The following is a 21,803-nucleotide window of genomic DNA, read 5'->3' as shown; positions in this document are numbered from 1 at the left end:
GCTTGGTTCTCTTTATATCCAGTCCTCCCATTTTTCCCTGTGATCCTTGAGTTTTCATTACTAAAGCTTACAAATAATTTGTATTTTCTGCTGACAGAGTAGATTCATAAACTAGCACAAGTTAATGCTTCTTCCTCCAATTTAAAACCACACTCCTCTCCCTCCAATTAGCCAGCCTAAATATGCATTCTGCAAATAGTTTGAATAAATAAGAAAATAACATACAGCCTTAGCTTCCTCTTTACTGATCTGGAGCCAGACTTTTTTTTTTCTGTCCAGATTGGAGCTTCCTGACCTATATATATATATAGGTTTTGCTGAAGTTGTTCATAAAAAGCAGCTGTATATAATCTACAAAAGTCATAAATGAAGCAATTGCATTTTATGGGGGACTGGGTTTTACAAGAAGACGTGTAATATTTGGTAATTTAAAGATTTCTATAAGTAATAAATTACTTTTTAAAACTAATTGTAGTTACTAAGTTTTCATCTTTTTTGAATATACTAATTATTCTGCAGTAGCATGAAAAAATAATAGTGTTTTGCAGATTAAAAATTTGGATGAAAATGTCAACTTTCAAATCTTGTATAAATTAAAACAAATAACAAAAGAAGTTTATGGGATAAACTTTCTAAAAGATACTTAAAATTGCTCATTATTTCTGATTATCTCTGCACATAATAGTAATTGCTTTTTCAGTTAAGAAAATTGTTTTCCATAAAATGTAACTTGCTTTATTAAATAAGCAATTAAAATAGCAATTGTTCCATAATATGGATGTTCTTATAATCACTTTGAGTTATACATATATATATATATATATATATATATACATATATATATATATATATATATATATATATATATATATATATATATATATATATATATATATATATATATATATATATATATATAGTTTAAAACAAATATATCAGGCACACATGCTTGCATTACCAGTGATGTCTAAGTGTAGTGTAATTAAAAAAGCTTTATTTACCATTTTTTCTTAAACATATTTCAAAATAGTGCATGTAGTTAGAAGAACATAATTAAACAAATAGGGTAGACATGACAAAATAGTGGAGTTATTTATCACTGTTTTGGAGTCAGTGCGACAGGTGTGTTTAGGGTTGCTGGACTGAGACAGTTCAAGTCTACACTCAGCAGTGGAATCTTAAAAGGATGACTTCACACCACTTTTTTTCAGCCAAATTCAGGCTGAGAAACAAATAGGAGGGCTTGGTGGATATACAGAGTTGAGTTCCTAGAGAAGGGGTCTTCAAACTTGGCCCTTTTATGACTTGTGGACTTCAGCTCTCAGTATTCCTCAGCCAGCATGCCTGGCTGAGGAATTCTGGGAGTTGAAGTCCACAAGTCATCAAAAGGCCAGGTTTGAAGACCCCTGTCCTAGAGGAAAGGCAAGATAAAATTCTGTCAAATAAATAAAACACCATTAGATCAGACTCAAGATCCTCCCATCTTGAGAAGGGCTTCCAGCTGTACTTTATGCCTCTTTGCCTTGAGGATGTACCATTGAGATATGATCACTGACCATTGATGTCCCATTTAATTGGCTTTTCCAATGGCTGCTAATAGGCATATTGTCCATGAAACTGTAGATGCCATTAAGCCATCAAAGCTAGCAGTCATCACCACATCTGTGGATGAATGTCTTCTGCATATTCATTAGTAGTAACAAGTTCAAAATAAGGGTTATCTATGAAAACAATGTAATTTCTTAATTATTATTATCACATTTAAGAAAACAGAATCCAAAGTCAGGAATGGGGTGGGGGAGATTTTTTTTCCCCTCCTATGAGCGAAAGTGCCATGTCTGAATACTTAACTAGCATTAGTCATTGTTAGGCAGATTCTGATGTTTGCTTAAAGCATATGGTAGCAGATAAGGCACTTCACTGTAAGAGAGGATGGGAGAACCTGATTTCTGAAGAAATCAGCAAAGCATCTCCAAAGCATTTTCAACATTGGAAAGCAATTGCTTTTATTGTTTCCAACGTGCTTAAATAAATTGGCGTAATGGTATGAAGAGATGCAATCCATTAGATCAAAGAGAGGGAGAAGAAATGAGGACACATATCTTGGCAGACTAGATGATGTGAATGAATGAACTCTTAACAAAGAAAACCCCATTTCTGCATAGAGCAGCTTTCTTTTTATATATATAGCTGTGTTGAAAATGCAAGACAGAGAATGCAGAAGAATAAATTATGATAATCTCCAAAGTGAAACAAAAATTAAAGTGACTGGAAAAAAATATTCCTCATCTCTTTTCTTTCCTTCTTTCTTATGAGAAATGTGGTTGTAAACTGAGATTTTGCTCAGTGGGTTCCACATTTGAAGTGTTTGTAGAGGAATTGACTATTATGCCAGAGTATTAGATAGATTGGTTATAGATAACCTTTATTGTCATTTTTTCCTGTGGGCACAATGGCACACATTAAAAATGAAATTTAGTTGCTTCCTCTCAACTTACTTTGATCTCTTCTTTTTCCTCCTCATGATTAGCTGAGTGGCAGAAGGAGATTACAATACTGTCAGTACTACTTTTCCCCAAATAATTTATGGCAGTTGTTGCGCTCAAACCAAATACTTAGGAGGAAATTGATTCACTTCCTCAAAAGTTAAGAGCTTGACCTGTGTCCATTACCAATGTCAGAATTTGGAAGCATACAATAGCTCCCTTTTTTTAGTAGTTTTTGGAATTTCACCAACTCCATCCCACACATTTTTGTGGCAGAAGTAGATAGAGAAATGATAGACTTCCTACCAGCATGCCTGCATTCCTGCCTTACTTTGTAGCAGTACAGACTTCCAAATGCATCAGTCAAATTATTGAATATCCAGTTCTAGAAACTAGAATGGGATTTTCATATCATGCTAATAAATAAAAAGTCTACCCTCATTATACCCCAGTGTAGAGTTCTGGCTTTGCAAACTAACGGGAGGGGAACGGGATGATTCCAACAAGGGCATGCAGCTCCATTTGCACCAGCAGCAGGCACACGCACCCATCGCTCGTGCAAATGAAGCGCACGTGCATGTGCTCACTCACTGCTCGGTGCAAGTGGGGATACACCTGCTCACCCGCTGCTTCCACGGCCTGGTTCCAGATGGTTGCTTCTGGGACTGCCTGTCTTCCATAGTATCTGCCTAGCTAATTTGATATGCAAGAATTGGCGCAATCCAGGTTTGCTCAATTATTACAATTGGTTATTAATACAATTTGTCTGGCACCCCTGAAGAATGCCTTTTCTGGTAGTGCCTGCTCTCTCTGAAACAAACAGGTACAAAGATCCTTTTGAGATGGCCCACACTCTGCTGCTGTTTTAGAAGAGCTCCAAAGATCCCCGCTCTTCACCTTAGTGAGGGAGAATGAGACTCTTGTTTTGTTCCCTCCAGTCTGTTGTTCTTGCCCTCTTTTATTGTTGTCATCTTTTATTGTGTTATTCTAATTTCTTTGATTGTTGTGCTTTGTTATTATTGTTGTTCAGTCGCTAAGTTGTGTCCAACTTCACGACCCCATGGACCATAACGCCGTAGGCCTTTGTGCTTTGCAGCGATTGTTTTATAGATTTAATTGTACTTCATTAGAATTGAAATGGGTCTTAAACCTTTTCCGCGTGTGCCTTTGAATTGACAGGGATGCCCTCAAGCTTATAGAACAGAAGCTGAAGCAAAAGCCTGTAGAAGCAAAATCCGTGGTTTCTTCACTTCCCCTACACCAAGCTGGAATGCCTTTATCTGCACCATCAGCAAGCGTGCCTATTAGTGCTTCATGTCCTCCAGTTGCCCCTGTCTCTGTTCCTGGTCGGCTGGCTCCCATGGTATTCACTTTCTCAGATTTATAGATAGGCTAAGATCACTGCATCACATTGTATAAAAATAAATGATAAGAGTTATACCAGTAGGGTTTTAGAATTCAATTTAGAGTTTTATTTACTTATGCAACTTAAGAACACACCAATCTGTTACGATTCTGGGTGGACTTCAGTGGGAATTGTAATGAATATTTATACATGCCTTGCAGTTTATATGCCCATGTAGATTAGAATATTCATTTTGATTTAAGAAAGCTACAATTGGCAACATAGTTATTTAGAAAACATTGTATATTAAAACCCAGTTTTTCCACCACTTAAATGTTATGGTTTAAAGGATGTCTTTTATTGTCATGATCCTATTTCATTGAAATCATCTTTCTTCCTTTAATTCAATATGTAAAATGTGTTTTTATTGCAAGAGCCCATTCACTGAAATCCCTGCTAGCGACACAAGAAGAGTTATTGCTAAGAAACTAACAGAATCAAAGACCACTGTACCTCATGCATATGCATCGGCTGATTGTGACCTTGGCGCTATACTAAATCTAAGGCAAGAGCTGGCAAAAGGTAAAGCTCTTTCCTGTTTTATAAAACCATCTATTAAATTCTGATCTGTCTACTCAGCTAGGCTGCATTTACCGTATGGGCTTCTTGAGCTTTTCTGAAAAGAAACAAAATGCCTGTCAAAATTCAGCCTTTGATCTTATATGTAGATGAGTGTTTTTGTTTGCATGGGTGACATCTCTTGCAATTTCAACATTTAGCATGGATATTTGCTAATTGGGTTTGATGACAACTGTCCTGGTGGTGTTGTCACATGCAGAGGATTTCTATTTATTTTATTATTATTATTTTTGCTTCAGAGTTAAGCAATTGTACACCTACCCACAAAAAGAATCTGAAAATTCCAACTATAAACCTATTCACTTGAACGGTTTTATATTTTGAATGAAGCATTTCAAGGTTACCACTTAATTAGCAGCCTTAGGAGATGCAGAGGGCAAATTCTTTCATTAGTATTCTAAACAGGTACGATTATTTAAATGATGATGTTTTTCACTTCAGCCAGCCCTGGTGAGTTTTATGTTTGTTTTTTGAATACTTTTTACTCAGTAACACTGCAAGTGATAGTGGAGGTGGGGAAGACAGAATTCCAGCTTTTATTTTTTTTATTTTTTTTAATCCCATTTATATCCCGCCCTTCTCCGAAGACTCAGGGCGGCTTACAATCTAAGCACAAATCAATGTGCTTAGCAATAGCCTTCATTCTATGTATATGCCTGCTTATTAGGGCTTTCGGGGGCCCCCAAGCGGCATTATTACAAAGTCAGCTTAATTGCCCCCAACAATCTGGGTCCTCATTTTACCTACCTCGGAAGGATGGAAGGCTGAGTCAACCTTGAGCCTGGTGGGATGCGAAACTGCACTAATTGCAGGCAGCTGGTGTTACTTAAGGAGGCATTAGCCCACTGCTCCACCAAGGCTGTTGCTGCTTATTGCTTTGCAGAGTTTGAATATGTGTGCCATATTTTTTCTTAATTCTGGTAAGCTGTACTCATTACAGCAATTAGAAAGGGAAGGAGGGAAGAAAAGAAAGAAAAAGAAAGAAAGAAGAAAGAAAGAAAGAAAGAAAGAAAGAAAGAAAGAAAGAAAGAAAGAAAGAAAGAAAGAAAGAAAGAAAGAGAAAGAAAGAGAAAGATTCAGTATTAATTGTTGGCTATATTTTTCTAGAATTTAGCTTTTTTCTTAAACTTGTATGGAAAGGTTCATGCATAATGAAAAGTCACTGTTCTAGGTCAGAGGTCCCCAACCTTTTGGACACCAGGGACTGGTTCCATGGAAAAAGGTTTTTCCACAGATTGGACAGTGTGTGGTTTTGTGTGCTGCCTGCATCCCACGGATGGGGCTTTGCTTGTTTATGTGGACCGGTTGCTGGCATGCCACGGACCAGTACTGGTCCACGGACCAGGGGTTGGGGACCCCTGTTCTAGGTTGAATAATTGATTTGAAGGAATTTTAACTGGTTTCAAAATATTATTGATTTAAATTTAGTACAAGAGAAACCGCAGACTATCCACTGTTTTCACAACAGTTAGCTCTGCTTCCATGTCAGTATTCTTTGCCTAAGTGTGATAGGCCTGCATAAAAAAGATGATAATCATTAAGATATACTACAAATATTGCCATGTATATTTATTTTTAAAAATATATTTTTCTTTGCATTAGTGATATGGTATTGTGTTCTAAAATAAAATTTTCCCTTAGTTTCAAAAGTATTTTACCATGATGATGTGACATTTTTTTAAAAAAATGTTTATTTAAACCTGCTTTCTTATATTGGATTAATTAACAACAAAAGCAGAATAAAAACAGTATTAACAATGTAATATAATAAGGCAAAAGAAAAATAGAAGGCTAAGTGATTAAGTTACAAAGAGAACATTCAGAATGTTTGCTATATTGCTCAAAAATTTCCTTGCCTCTTTCAAAGGCAGACAACCAACAATTTATGTAAACATTTCAAATGTTAATATTATAGCATTGTATAATTCTTTTATCCAGCCCCTATGGCCCAAATATTTACTGTACATCTTCAAAATTTTGATACTTTTCAAGCGCTGGGGAAAAGCCAAGAAGAATATATGCCTCTTCAATGCACAGATGTCGTCCAAAGTTATATTCACAACTGAATTGGTTTAAATTCAAAATATGACAGTCATGGGATAGTCCAAACACTACTAGTTAATATTCCAACTCATGAGTTTCATCTTAGCAAGGCAGTTGCTATGTTATTTATTATTTTCTGAGGTTTGAAGAATATTTTTATTGTTGTAATGACCTTATTTAAGATCACAGTGAATTGAATATCATATTATTTAAAGCAACCTAACACTTGTTTCAGTGGAAAGGAAATTCACCTCATTTTATGAAATGAACTGTGACTCACAAAAGTGCTTTTTAATAAAAAATTTCTTTGTTGTACTGCCAGCCTCCTCTTTATAGGTTGCATTGGTAACTAGTAAATTGCGCAGGGTCAGTTTGGAGTCAGGTGGGACTGAAATCAAATCAAATAATTCATTCATCAATTTCCTATTAAAAGATTGATTGATTCTTCCATAACTTCCATCCATTATGGAAGTAGCAATAACAACTGGACCACATAGACTGCATAACAAAGGCTTGAGCTGAATATTATGCCAAGAAGCACTCTAAAGGAAAATTGATTTATTTTTTTCATTCTGCAGAAGTTGTTTAAAGGCCCACTAATCTAATAATCTAAAATAATAGTACTATGAAAGGTCCAGTTTAACCAAAAGATAGATTTGCCTGCATTTTCAAAACTGGGAAAATCCCATAATATCATATTTGAGTGATTATTAAGGCTAGGCTGTTTCTTAGGATTTCACCATGGCCAAATAATTCTTTTGCTAAGCTCAAAGAATAGGTGAATACTTAAGTTCTTGATTCCATTTAGTGACCAAAGCTGGGATAACTGCCTAGTGATAAGCTTGAAAGTGTGAGAAGTTAAAGCCACTTTCTATACTTGTTTATAAAGCATAACATATTATCAGCATGTGGTAGAATATAATTCTTCAATTCATTTATAGTTTCTCTTTTCAGTTTTTCAAACAGTAACAAGCAAAAGAGAAAACAGGAAAAAAAAATCTGAACAAACTAAGCATATCAACTATTTATCAAGTATTAATATATGAAACTTTCAAATTAAAAAAGCTAGTGTTAATATAAGATAAGGTAAAATAAGATAAGATAATCTTTATTGTCATTAATTGGGTGTCAGTTCCATTTTGGTTGGCATGCCTTATCTGTTTGTTGTATATAGTTTGGATCATGTGCTTGACTGGGTGGTAGATCATATCCAGATCCATTGATCTGTTAAAGAGACTGTTAATGTTTGAAGTCACTAAAAAGTTGATTGATCATTGGAGACCTTCAGGCACCAACCAACTCCTGCGTTCAAAAGTTATGCAGACTACAAATACAGTCAGTCAGTTCCTCTTCTGAATTTTGCACTGAAGAAGGCTTGATGGGACATGGGGTCAAATATCTGCAAAAAAAATCCTGATCAATATATTGGCATTGATCTCCCAAAGCCCAGAAAATCCAACCAATAAGATATGTACTATTTTAATTGAATCGACGAATTTCTGGTATTTAAAACAGAAATAACATTCACCCAGTCTTGTAAAGTACTGATTTATTTGAACCCAGCTGTTATATTGAATTGTTGACTTTTGTTCATTCAGATTCAGACCCCCTATATTTGTGGTTGCGGCATCATTTTAGATGAACAGAGTTGCTATAATGAAGAAGTGTGTTAACAATAAAAGAATGCTACATGCTGTAAAATGTAATATAGAAAAATGGATCAGAGATTGATCTCTTTCAGCTGAAGAAATAAGAAGAAATTTATTACTTCTCAAAATTTAGAACTACCAAGAATCAGTGTGCATCATCAAGCTAACTATTAACCGAGAAGGAATGGTTTTATGATAGTTAAATCTTTTAGACTTTGCAGCTTGCAGTAAACTTCCTCTCTGTTACCGTTAAACCGATTTTAGGATTAGTCAATGACTTCATGTCATTTAAATAGCAGTAGCCTCAAAGGCATCACAGACTGAGATGTCACCTACTTATGACTGAACAGATATAAAACAATCATTTTGATTTTTCCACTTCATGCATGACAGGATTTATAGTGCCTCTTTTGGAGCTTATTTTAAGATTTAAGAATAGATTTGAAAATAATGGTAGATTGATGCATGAAAGTTACAAATTATAAAAAATATAATGCACTTTTTTCATTCACTGATTACTTGGCTTTGCTTCTCTTATTAAAATTATGAATTACAACAATAATTTATGAATGAGTATGTGAATTATATCCTAATGATACTAAAATAATGACTTCAGCTTCATTATGCAGATCTGTACACAATGTAGTTCTATTAATTTCTGTTCAATTAAGTGTAATTATTCCGAAGTTTCAATCTTCTGCGCTCACAAAATTGTGTTTGCACATCAGCTGTGTTTTAGTACCTAACATTAAAAGGGATTTTATGTTCTATTTTGGTTGAATTCTTTGCTTCTATTATATTTTGTTCAAATTCATTTTATTTCATTTATATTCTGCCATGCTCTGTATTTAAAATGTGAAAAACAATAAAAACGAAGTATCTGTTATATTTTTAAAAAGTAACACACAACACAGACACATACATATGTACGCATGTATGCATATAGATTTTCATTTTTTTTTATTCCATCCTTACAGGAGTGATATTCAAAACAAACATGAGTTTAAACCGGGGTTGCTTGCATGAAAATAGATGTTAAGATTGATTCTTGGAGGCTTGACATGTTAAGCCATGGCATGAAAAAACATTATTTGAAATGAAATTGATAATCTATAAATTCCACAAAAATGTACATTGACATTAATGTGATTTTGCATTTAATAGACATTTTGGGAAGGTTGGATCCCCCTGTCTTGGTTGGTCTATTAATTCAAGGTTTTACTTTATGTTATTTAATTCTGTAATAAAATTTTCTACAGTATGCTTGGACAATCTCATAGAGATTGCTTGCTCCTTGCATGGGAAAATACCAGGTATTAAGTAAAGTGAAAAGTTTTTTTTTTAAATTGAAGCAGGTAATGACAGGCTTTTTTGCATTGTTCATAGGTGTAGGATATAGAGAGGATGGCCTTGTTAGAGGGAAGATCTTTACAAGGCAATGAACAGATAAGCAGGCTTAAAGCCATATAAAGGTACAGATTTACAAAAAATCTGTAAGGGAATTACCTCCCTAATTCAAATGAAAATAAAAGAAGGAAGAGGGAAGGTATATTCAGATGTGCAAAACTGTTACTATAGTCATTCTGATAAAAGTATTTTTAGGCCTTCATGATGCCTGTTTCCTGATCCAGTCTACCTTGTAGAGCTGCACTAGCAAAGTTCAAGAAATCATGATGAGTGAGGCTTAGCCCCAAAGGAAACTTGTGTTACAGCACAAATAAATTCTGAATTTCAAATGTGTGGTACTGTGAAAATGCTGCTGTGAAGATAAATAATTGTAGTGTTTTAACCATATGATGTTCCATGTTTAGAATTCTACTTTTTCTATTAAACTTTGCCTTATAACGTCTCTTTCACACAGATGATGTTAAAGTATCTATAAATGACTTTATTATCAAGGCAACTGCAGTTACCCTTAAGGTAAGTAATCAGTCCTGCAAAATATACACACCTGTTTCCTTTTACCTTAATGATTTCCTAAACCTATATTTTTCTGGGATTGTGTTCCAGACAAATGCAGTGAATGCTTCCAAGCCAAATACAAAGCATCTTTAAACAATTCCTGCTTTGAAGAAAAGTTGCAAAAAAATATGTTAAGCAAATACATCTATAAAACTTTGTGTGTGTGTGCATTTACCATTACATTAGGTTTGAAACATCCTGTTTTCAACAATCTTTTATAAAATATCATGAGATTTATTGTAATTCCTCATTAAATATTATGGATCTTGGACACTGATATTGGTGATAGCTGGCACCATACATTTTCTACAATCTCCTTCAAGTACTGGCAAATTTAAGCTAAATATATTTTCTATTTTATTGTTTTCCAATTATTGTACTGTATAATATATAGCTATATAGCTTTATACCCTTTGTTTCAGTGAATGTTGTTTGTATTGATAAGGGATCTCTAGCTTCTTAGAGAAAGAAACAAGAATTCTTCCAAAACTTCATTTTAATTTTAGTTAATATTCTAGGATTTCCAAGCCATTACATGTATATTAGTATTTAGTATATATGTTTGATATTCAGGTATATCTAAGCTCAGCTCAAGATATAATGTGTTTAGTTTGCCTTTATGGAGAAAATAGGCAAAATCCTTAAATAAAAGTATAATATAAGTATAATAAAGTATACTTAAATATAAGTATAACAAAGAAAACCTAATACTGATTTTCCACCAATTCCTTCTATTGCTATTTTTTTTCTAACCCATCATTCACATTGAGTCTAATAGTATATTTTAGAATTCCTTAATCCATAAGGATCTTTCACTAGTGTGCCATTTGTGTTTAATCTTTTACGTGGATAGTAGATAGTAGAGCCTTGGTGGAGCAGTAGGCTAATGCCTCCTTAAGTAACACCAGCTGCCTGCAATTAGTGCAGGTTCGCATCCCACCAGGCTCAAGGTTGACTCAGCCTTCCATCCTTCCGAGGTAGGTAAAATGAGGACCCAGATTGTTGGGGGCAATTAAGCTGACTTTGTAATAATGCCGCTTGGGGTGTGTGTGAAAGCCCTAATAAGCAGGCATATACTGCTAAGCTTGTAAGCCGCCCTGAGTCTTCGGAGAAGAGCGGGATATAAATGGAATTAAAATAAATAAAAATAAATAAAAATAAAAAATATACATAGAATGAAGGCTACTGCTAAGCTTGTAAGCCGCCCTGAGTCTTCGGAGAAGGGCGGGATATAAATGGAATTAAAATAAAAAAAATAAAAATAAAATGCTTTCTTAAAGTGGTAAGATACAAGATATAATCATAAGATAAGATATAATGTTTCAGCTTCAAATGTGTGCTTTTTCCACTCAACTACTCTTAGACTGTGAAAATCAATTCTGAATATTGTGGGAGACTTCTATGCCACATACATTATGTGGTGTGAAAAATTGCAGCTGAAAAGAGAAATTGGCAGTGACAGTTTGTCAGTGCATACATTGGTGTGATTAAGGAGGCCTGTGTGGTTCTCCTTGAATCAGTGTGGGCTAATGCTTATTAGAAGAATGCTACAAATTGAACTGAAGAGTCAAATATGCTATCTTTAAAATTAGCTGTCTGCTTCTAGTGAAAACTCAGAATATTAAAGGGGAAAACCTTTAAAAAAAACCAACTGAATTTTAAAATGTTAAGAGTTGACTTGTGAAATTAAAGATTCAAATTCAAATTCAAACAATCTAATTGGTTCTCCTTTCAATATCGTTATGTGACTCCGCCCAATCCTTTTTATTTTTTAATTTTTAGCTCTTTTCTCCTCCTGATTTAAATGGGAACAGAAATTCTATAAATATTCTGTTATGTTTGGGGCAGAATGTCATAGTTCTTTACTAGCAAGAAACAAAATGAGGGTTGCTCTCCAACAAGTTTAAATTCTGTTAATAATGTAACCCAGAAACTGCATAAGCCAATATATCGTGTGGTGGCCTGCAGATATAAATTGCCCGTGACTATAATTTGCATTAATATTTTGTGACAAAATTGATATACACTAATAGGATAAGTCTATTTTTAGAGTCATTTGGCCTTTTTTTGCTATTATTAACTTGATCTTGCTTAAGGCAAATCATCTCTCATTTGCTATTGCTTTTATTGCCACAATTCTAAAAGGCTTTTTAAAACTTCACAATTGGTTTCACTGCTATTTTTAACATCTGTTCCTCCCTCTGTTTCTATTTCTTCTAGCAAATGCCAGATGTGAACGTGACCTGGAACGGAGAAGGCCCCCAACAATTGCAATCTATAGACATTTCTATAGTTACAGCAACAGACCAAGGTTTCATTACACCTATCATAAAGGATGCCGCATCCAAGGGAATTCAGGAAATTGCTGCTTCTGCAGAGGTGTGTCTTCAAATACCCAGGTCTCTTTTAGACCAAAAATTGAATTATATGTCCCTGAGGAAACATCAGCTGTTTCTTTGATTGTGTCTTTTTGGCTGGCCATAAGGCACAAGATAAGATTGATTTACAAAGATCACAAACCTTGAATAGAAGGCAAGAACCGCTGTATACTGTTGTGGCACAGTAACCTGTCAACTCTTTTATGATCAAGAGGCACTGATCCAGTGCATTTTAGTAAATGGATATTAGACACCATTAATAGCCCAATCATCTATAAACCTGTCCACTTCTTTTTAAAAACCATCTAAACCTTTCTCCCTGATTGTTATCTGTGCCATCCGTTTCAATATTTTTTCTTAGCATTACCTAGACATCCTATATTTTTAGATATTAGCATAAGTTCATTAGCACTGTGTTTAACCTTGCTAAGATTAATTTTCTGAACATGGGTAAGAATATTCCTTTTAATACTCTGTGAATAAATATAGGTTATGTCAATAACACTGTCTGCTAATTAATGTACATTTCTAGGGTAGGCATGATATGCTTTGGCAGAGTAGACCACTTAAGTATAAGCAAATGGTCTATTCAAAGAATAGAGTAGTATACATTTATGTTAATGTACTGTAGTTTTCACCAACGAATATTCATCAGTTTACAGATCTTTATATTTGGCAATGGGCTGCCAAGCCCCAGGTATCTTACTTGAAAGTTCAGAAGCTATTTTGTGAGAAACGGATTTCTAATTCTGTAATTAATGAAATTCCCACTTGTAAAAAATCTGTTTCATATCCCCAGCTATATGAACTGTTCAAACCCTTTGAAAATCTTGAAAAGACGAATTTAGACAAGCCCTTTAGTTGGAGCTGCGCAGCTGTGAACTCTATGAGACATTCTGGAAGAAGTTATCCAAGCTTAAGATGGCAATTTTCCACTGATGGAATGTGGCCATCAGTTTTTTTAAAAATAAGTATGTCAAGTTTGAATCAGGAAATTTTCCTAAAACTTATAATCAAGGAATATAACCTAGGAAAACTGGGCTTTGTTGTTTTTTTTTGTTTGTTTGTTTTCAAAGCACCCATTTGGGGTTTTTCTAGGTTGAAGAGCATTTGTAATATTATGGAATTAAAAATTACAGTGGGTACTCTTTGAAAGCATAGTTTGTGGGGTTTGGGGAAACTTCTGTAAACTTCCGGATTCCACAAAAGAACTTTAATTTTTAATTTTAATTTATTAATATTTCTATACCGCCCTTCTCCCGAAGGACTCAGGGCGGTGTACAGGGCAAGAATAAAACACAGAGTTACAAAAATTAAAAGATAATTAAATACATGCCCATAAAAACAGTTGGTACATTAATAAAAACCCCAATAAAATGATAGTAAAAAACCCCACCAATCCCCCCTCAGGCCAGGCCGGCTTGTTCGAACAGGTATGTTTTCAGATCGCGGCGAAAGGAGCGAAGATCGGGCGCCGTCCGGAGCTCAACCGGTAACTGGTTCCATAGCTCCGGGGCGCCCACAGAGAAAGACCTCCCCCTGGGGGCCACCAATCTACATTCTCTGACCGGTGGCACCCTGAGGAGTCCCTCTCTGTGGGAACGCACAGGGCGGAGGGAAGTTGACGCCGGCAGCAGGTGTTCCCTAAGGTACTCCAGACCCCTGCCATGTAGGGCTTTAAACACCATTACTAGTACCTTGAATCTCACCCGGAAGACTTAATATTGAAAAATGGAGCAATCATGGTAATTTCCTCCTTTTGAAATGAAACATTGTGAATTGTGGCATTGCATCTTCATACCTCTAATTTCATGAGGCAAAGGTGATGAGACTTATTTGTTTGTGACAGATGATCATCAGTCTTTCTTGAGATGAACATCGAAACATCATGGCTCCATAAAGCATCTACCTCTTTCGTAACTTCTGAATGGCTTGCAGAGAAGGGGTTGAAAAGAGATCAATATTTGTCATGCTGCCTTTGCAGAAACTGCAAAGAGAGACTTACTTAGTCTGCTTCCCACATAGACCTTCAAAGCAAAATATGTCTGTTTTATCAAATTAAAAAACACTGCTCCAAGAAAACCAGATTATTATATAATGTATGATAATAACAGTACAATTTTATATCAGAAGTAAGGTGTATTAAATACATTTTAGCTGCTTGTGCTCAGTTGATTAGGACTTTCTTTGAGTACAAGTTCATTGCTGTGCTATTAAATATGTTCTTCAGAAGGCACATTTTAAGAAATTGGCAAAAATGTAATTCAGTTGGCTATTAATTCACATATACAGCTTCTGTATTTTGAACAGAATGCAATGCTTTGTTCAAAATATCCCAGAAATCAAAACTTGTTTTCTCACGTGATTGATCGATCTTTCACTTTAATTGATATTCAAAAACTACACAGTGCATAATTTTTTTCTTCTCTCTGTTGTGGCACTAAGTTGATCTTGGAACAGACCCAGTAAAAGCATACCAGTACAATTTGGATAAAATTGTAAGTTCACAATAATGCCCATATCACAAACATTTGGATCAGTGTTTCTTCAAGTATGGCCCTAGGATCCCTGGGGATTTGCTAAGACCCTTCCAGAGGTCCCCAAATTCAAAATAATTTGCCAGCCTATATTGAAAACTACTACAATATTAAAATTCCATCAAACAATCGTAAGAAGTAGTGCTGCAGCGAATGTAGTAAAAAATTTAATATAGCAAATATTGATGAATATACACACAAAAGCTCTTTAGCAGCCCTCCATATTTTTTTTAAAGTGGGAAAGGGTCCCAAGAGAAAAAAGTTCAAGAAACACTTGTCTAGATAATTCTTAATTGCCATTCATTTTTAAACATTCAAAAAGCAATTCTATTGTTTAATTCTAAAGTATCTAAATATGGAATATAAAATCACAACATGTCATGATTTTTCATGAGTTTTATTGCCTCCTGGGAGAAATGAATTAACACTGAATTATTCTCACCTGTCTGTTCTGAAGGCTGCTGCAAGGCTTACATTTTTCTATGACATTTGGTCTGATTTCTGTTGACATTTGGTGGGATTTCCTGTTAATATAAAAATGTTAATTTATAGGTTTGCTTTTTAATTTCTAGATCCTGTAAACAAAACAATGATGGATTTTGGATAACTACGAGTGGTCTCCATAAGGCAACATATGTGGAATTTTAAAAAGCAATTTAAGAAGTCTCCGTGAGATTTCTCCTTCTCTCTGTTTTACTCACTGTTTTACTTTTTCCATATGTGAAACCTGTTCCCAGGATATCCAAATTTATGACTTCTTCAAAGTACCTCTCATAGATTGTAGCAACTGTCTGAATCCATTCAGACGTTTCTCATAAAATTAGCAACCCAATCAAATGTGCCTCTCTATTCATTACATAAAAGCATGTACTTTGTTGAAAGTCTTGATTATTTAAAATAATTTATATTTGGATCTTATTTTCGTAGGCTTTAACAAAAAAAGCAAGAGATGGGAAGTTACTTCCAGAAGAATACCAGGGAGGATCTTTGAGGTAATTTAAATATATTTCAGAACAGAATGGCAGGGGTTTTCTTTTTTTTTTTTTTTGGGGGGGGGGAGACATGTTTGAGATAATCTTTGTAAATCTCTTAATTCTATGTTTTATAATCCAACCTCCATTATAAGGTCTGTGAACTGAAAAAAGAATATACTGCTATATTCTCTTCTGTTTTTCCTGCTTTATTTTGAGGCTATCATTATGATTATTACAATTTGCCTTATTATTTTACTTTATATATGAATTTTATTTATATAAAGTTGGTTCTTGAATTTAACTTTCAATTTGACATTCTGCAAAATGAGGACCCAGATTGTTGGGGGCAATAAGCTGACTTTGCAATAATGCCGCTTGGGGGGGGGCGGGCGAAAGCCCTAATAATAAGCAGGCATTTACATAGAATGAAGGCTATTGCTAAGCACATTGATTTGTGCTTAGATTGTAAGCCGCCCTGAGTCTTCGGAGAAGGGCGGGATATAAATGGGATTTTTAAAAAAAAACTTTAATAATGGACTCCTTACTGGCACTCCTTACTAGCACTGATGATATTACTACTACTACTACTTATTATTATTATTATTATTATTATTATTATTATTATTATTATTATTATTATTATTATTTATTGAACTTATATACTGCCCTTCTCCCGTAGGACCCGGGGCGGTTCACAAGGCAATTAAAACAACATTACAATACAAAAAGTTAATAATTAAAATAGATTAAATTATCCTTGATTAAAAATCTAAAACCCCAGTAACTCTGATTAAAAACCCAATTACAATAAGTTAAAAATTAAAAATTCTCAGTCCTGGCCGGAAAGCTCAAAGAGCCAAGTCTTCAGGTCCCAGCGGAACGAACGAAAATCGGGGGCAGTCCTGAGCTCTACGGGTAACTGGTTCCAAAGGGCAGGCGCGCCCACAGAGAGGGCCCTCCCCCTGGGTGTTGCCCGCCAGCAATCCTTTGCCGGCAGCACCCTGAGAAGGCCCTCCCTGTGGGAGCGCACAGGACAAAGGGAACCTGATGCCGGCAGCAGGTGTTCTCTCAGATATCCCGGACCCAAGCCATTTAGTTAGAGCAGGGGTCAGCAACCTGAAACAGTGAAAGAGCCACTCGGAACCGGTTCCCTCACAAAAGGATAAACTGGGAGCCGCAAAAAATGTGCGCGCATGCACGTACATACACACATGCGCAGAACAGGGTTTGACTGAAGAGTGGGGCCAAGGCGAGATATGCACCTACCCTGCATATTTGAATTGATTGGTTGAACTTTTTTAGTCCCACTTTTTTTTTTGGACTGCACATGGCAGAGGACTGGGAGCCGCATGCGGCTCCGGAGCCGCGGGTTGCAGACCTGTGAGTTAGAGTAATGAAACATCTGCAAGAAAAAAAACAAACTCAGAAAGCAGCAAGGACCCCATATGTTAATAATGCTCTATCTAGATATATTATGAAATCATAATGTTTGCTATTCTATAAAACTTGGAATCTGTTACTGTATTTGGAGTATAGCATTGGATTTATTAGGATAATTACATTCATGAAAATGATTCACTAATAGTAAGCAAGCAAGTCAAAACACTTTTAAGGCGGATAGAAACCTAGTAAATAAAAAAAAATAACTCATTTTTCAGCACAAAAGCTTCATACAAAAAAAAATACTGTTAGCTCATTATGAAGAAAAATTGTGACATATAGTAGATTTACAGTGTTTAATGTTAAACTGGATAGAGGTGAAAAGACTTGGCATTTTCATTTATCAGTCCCATGAATCTGAAATAACACTATGTAGAACTAGAATAACTTGGAGGAATGATATTTATGCCAGATCACTGAATTAGAAACAGGTTAGCTTCAAACTGGAGATATTTTGAGTAAATTTAATGAATTTAATTAACCCTTAATGTTCCAGTGCCTGTATACAGGACGTATAATTGAAGTGGTAAAGGGAAATATATTTTTACGTATCTCATATTGCAAGAGTGGAAAACTGCATCCAGCCCACACTTTCATTACCTCTCAGGCTTGGTAGATTTGTTGAGCTGACATCTACCCTGTTTGCCCTTCAACTGTTATTTTCTTGAATAAGGTAGTAGCTCCAAACTTTCAAATGACCAGGAGAAACAGGAAGCACTGCTTTGAAGTACAAGGAAAATAACAAGCCCCTCTATCGTCAGCATCAATCACATCTTAGCTTTGCCAAAGAGATAAATTGTGTTGGACTGTTAAAGTGAAATAAGGTGCATGTGGGAGTTTTCTGCCCTTTAGAAAGGAAGGCAGCCTTTTCTAATGGCGTCTGATTTCTTTTCCAAGTTGACTCAAAATCAGAAATTAGTGTGAGTGTAGTGTTAAGAAGAAAAATGTTGCTCCAACGGAGATCTTCTGTGCATAGGGACTTTTAGGGAAATGCTGTTTTGTTTCATATCTTCAAATGCTCTAAACCTTGATAGCAGGAATCTTGCAGATTTGGAAAAATGTCAAAAAAAACACCAAATCAGTATTTTATTAGAGTTGCCATGTTCAGTTTATAGAGGAGAAGATGGACTTTACCTGGCAATGGGAAGATCAGATTTCCAGAATGCTTACATAAAAATAATGAAACATATTTCATTGGCTCCCTATATTTTAGTGCCAATACCATTTTACTAGATTTCCTAGTAGTGATTATGCTGCAGTGAGTGGAAGAAGGAAAGGTGCTTCCAATCACCTTGAAATCCTCCTGATGGATATTTTTCCTCACTCATTAGACACGAGTTTTATAAAACCACAATATGACATTATATCCTTATAAACAAAAGAGCTATTTAAGGGACTGTGGGAGTTGATTGCTTTGCTTGCATTCTGGTGTTAGTACTCATGGGCTACTTTTTCAAGTGAATATTTTGTATTGAATCATTTGATCAGTAGTTCCCAATCTACTATGTGGAAGCATGTTTAGGATTTAGGCATAGTTAATTGCAAAACATCTATTTCCTAGAAGATATACTAGTGAGTGTTTGCCATTATCCCTTCAGTTATGCTTTCTACCACCTTGGCTTATCTAAGCTGCAGTTACCATTTTATTTTCCAGGAAAGACTATTTTTATGTGGACCTGTGATATTGTTGAAAATAAACTGTTGTTTTCTGTTTAAGTGTGGCCAGTTGCCACGTTTTCATTAAAATAATCTCTAAAAATCAGCAGAGCACCTGTGGACCCATTGATGTTCATGGGTCCCATATTGAGCAGCCAAAAACAATAGGTGTGAGCCTTTGCCAGTAAAGATTTGGCACTTTAACAGCTTTAATCTGTTCATCGTCAGCCAAATATGTCTCTTGTAGCGTTATAACATCTATTGTTTTATCTATCGCCAGTCTCCTTAGGTATTTTTTACTTAGGCCTTCTATCTTTAGTTGCAAAATCTGGATCTGGGGTCCAATATCTTTTGTCACTGAGTCCTTAAAAGAAGTGCTGTAATCTAATTGCTACGACCATAATTTTGGACCATGAGGGATGCAATATCCAGTTTGGTCGCTGTGTGTATAGACTTTTTAGCTGCTGTGTTAAGACAGAACGTTGCCTAGGGTATACCATTATGGAAGTAGTCAACACTTCATACCCCTGGGATGATCTCATTGCAGCCACACCAGAAGCAGTTAGATCAGACATGTCAAACTCGCGACGTCGCACAACGTATCGGAGCTTTTTCACCGTTGCCGGCAATGGGGTGGGCATGGCCTCCCGATGATCAAATTATAATATCTATGCCATTGCAATTCTATGCTCCATATTATGGTGTTCTTCTTATGATTTTGTCTTAATTTAATATTTTAACTGTATTATGCACATTCTTTCTCTCTCTCTCTCTGTATGTATGTATGTATGTATGCATGTGTGTGTGTGTGTGTGTGTGTATGTTGATACTTTATTTAAACTAAAATCATTGTATATCAATGATGCATGACTTCTGTAAATGGAATTTTGAACCAGTTCTTATCCCAAGGTACCCTTACTCTCAGGTTGATGAAGAGTGAGACTACTTGACTGTACTGTTCAGAACCAAATTCAAAATCACAACGTATTTATTTCTACCTACCTGCACTAAACAGTTTCTGAATTATTTTTCCAGAGTGTCTTATTTTTCTGTTTCTCATCCCTTTTCCAACAAAAGCATCTCAGACCTTGGAATGTTTGGTGTCAACAGTTTCATTGGTCTCATAATGCCTCCTCAAGCCTGCATCTTGGCTGTGGGAGGATCTCGGACAGAACTCACTGTTGTGGAGGACGAAGATGGGAATGAAAAGCTTCAGCAACACCAGCTGCTAACGATAACTATGTCAAGCGATGGTCGAGTGATCGATGATGAACTAGCTTCTAAATTTTTAGACACGCTCAAGGCAAACCTGGAGAATCCGGCGCGTCTTGCTTTGTGTTAAGAGATCAAGATTTCATCCTGTGTTTGGCGAAATATTTAAACTGAATTCCAAATGAAGCTAAAAGGCAACTGGGCACAGAAGCTCGGAAAATATGTATAATGTGACATGGACAACCTAGACTGCTTATTTATTTAAATAAACTTTAAAAGGTGTTTAATGATTTCTATCTCTTGGCTTCTATATCTTGAAGTACTATTATGCACGTTACATCTACCAAACAGGTTCAGAGTAAGTTTAGAGTGCATTCTAATATAAATGGGTATTGCCTATATACCACGTAGAACCCTTGGGTAAGATTGAACAGATGTATAAAAATGCTAAAAGGAAAGAAGGCCATTTTTCCTTCAAGCTAAACATTTATCTAGGCTGAATACAAACCGTGTTTTAAGTCTAACCAGACTGAGATGGCAAAATGTAATTGGTCTGAGTCATCAGTGCTGCTGTTTAATTAAAAAAAAGCAATTAGAATAGGATTCAACTATAAGAATCCAGCTATGTAAAGAATTCTCTGCATACTAAATACAGTGACTCTAATAATGATAAATATACTGCTCAAAAAAATAAAGGGAACAGAAAGTAAGACATCCTACTATTAAATACAGTACATTGTGTTGTTTAAGTGTTCCCTTTATTTTTTTGAGCAGTATAGTTATGAGAAGAAAATATAGGGTGCAAGATTCACTTACATAACAATATTAGTCATTAGACTTAAAGTACATTCTACACTTCATTCCTGTTGAACACGTTTTCCACCTACAGTTCATGGTGGTATGTCTTGTTGTGAGCTTTTTAAAACAATGGTTTCAGAATAAAATCTGAACATAGATGTTTGCAGCGGAACTGGTGTCATTGGATTTTCCTCTTGGCAGTGCTTCCAGTTTGCCAAAATTTTGTGGACCCATTCTTTTTAGGTCTATATATAGTAGGTATAACTTTCAGGCTAAAGGAATTGCTGCTGCTTGTATATAAATCTGATTTTATCTCTTATATTTTCAAGTGCAAAAGTAATATAATTGTAAGAGTGACAATTAGTGTGCATAATACTTAATCCATCTTTTGATTGTATTTGGATATTTAAATATAAGTGATTATTATTATGTTTTGTTTGACTACACAGAATTAAATTTCAGCTAGTCAGTTCAGTATGGAAAATACTTTTGTTGTCCAAATATAACTTGTCAGAATGTTCACTTGTGTCCATATTTCAAAAGGTGTATTTATTCTTGATGTTCAAGGCACTGTATATGGAATTCAAAAATTAATTAAACTATGACTTTTAACTCTCACCCCCACCTTCAGTCCAGTATGAAGTATCTACCACTCAACTTCTGTATCTGCTGAATTTGGAATTA

General features: G+C 35.3%; 1 protein-coding gene across 1 annotated transcript in view; it reads left to right on the top strand.

Moving 5' to 3' along the window:
* Nucleotides 1–20,608, top strand: part of PDHX (pyruvate dehydrogenase complex component X) — a 41,952-nt gene extending 21,344 nt beyond the window's left edge. The window contains exons 6-11 of the mRNA XM_081314768.1: nucleotides 3,666–3,849; nucleotides 4,266–4,413; nucleotides 10,024–10,082; nucleotides 12,345–12,503; nucleotides 15,967–16,031; nucleotides 20,187–20,608. Of these exons, the coding sequence (XP_081170894.1) occupies nucleotides 3,666–3,849; nucleotides 4,266–4,413; nucleotides 10,024–10,082; nucleotides 12,345–12,503; nucleotides 15,967–16,031; nucleotides 20,187–20,451 (880 nt within the window). The 3' untranslated portion in view covers nucleotides 20,452–20,608. The remainder of the gene's footprint in view (nucleotides 1–3,665; nucleotides 3,850–4,265; nucleotides 4,414–10,023; nucleotides 10,083–12,344; nucleotides 12,504–15,966; nucleotides 16,032–20,186) is intronic.
* The last annotated feature ends 1,195 nt before the right edge of the window (nucleotides 20,609–21,803 follow it).

This window comes from Vipera berus (assembly GCF_964194415.1).
Source record: "Vipera berus genome assembly, chromosome: 1".
NCBI classification, from domain to species: Eukaryota; Metazoa; Chordata; class Lepidosauria; order Squamata; family Viperidae; genus Vipera; species Vipera berus.
Note: the sequence above shows the minus strand (reverse complement) of the source record. Positions and strands in the feature narration are given on the sequence as shown.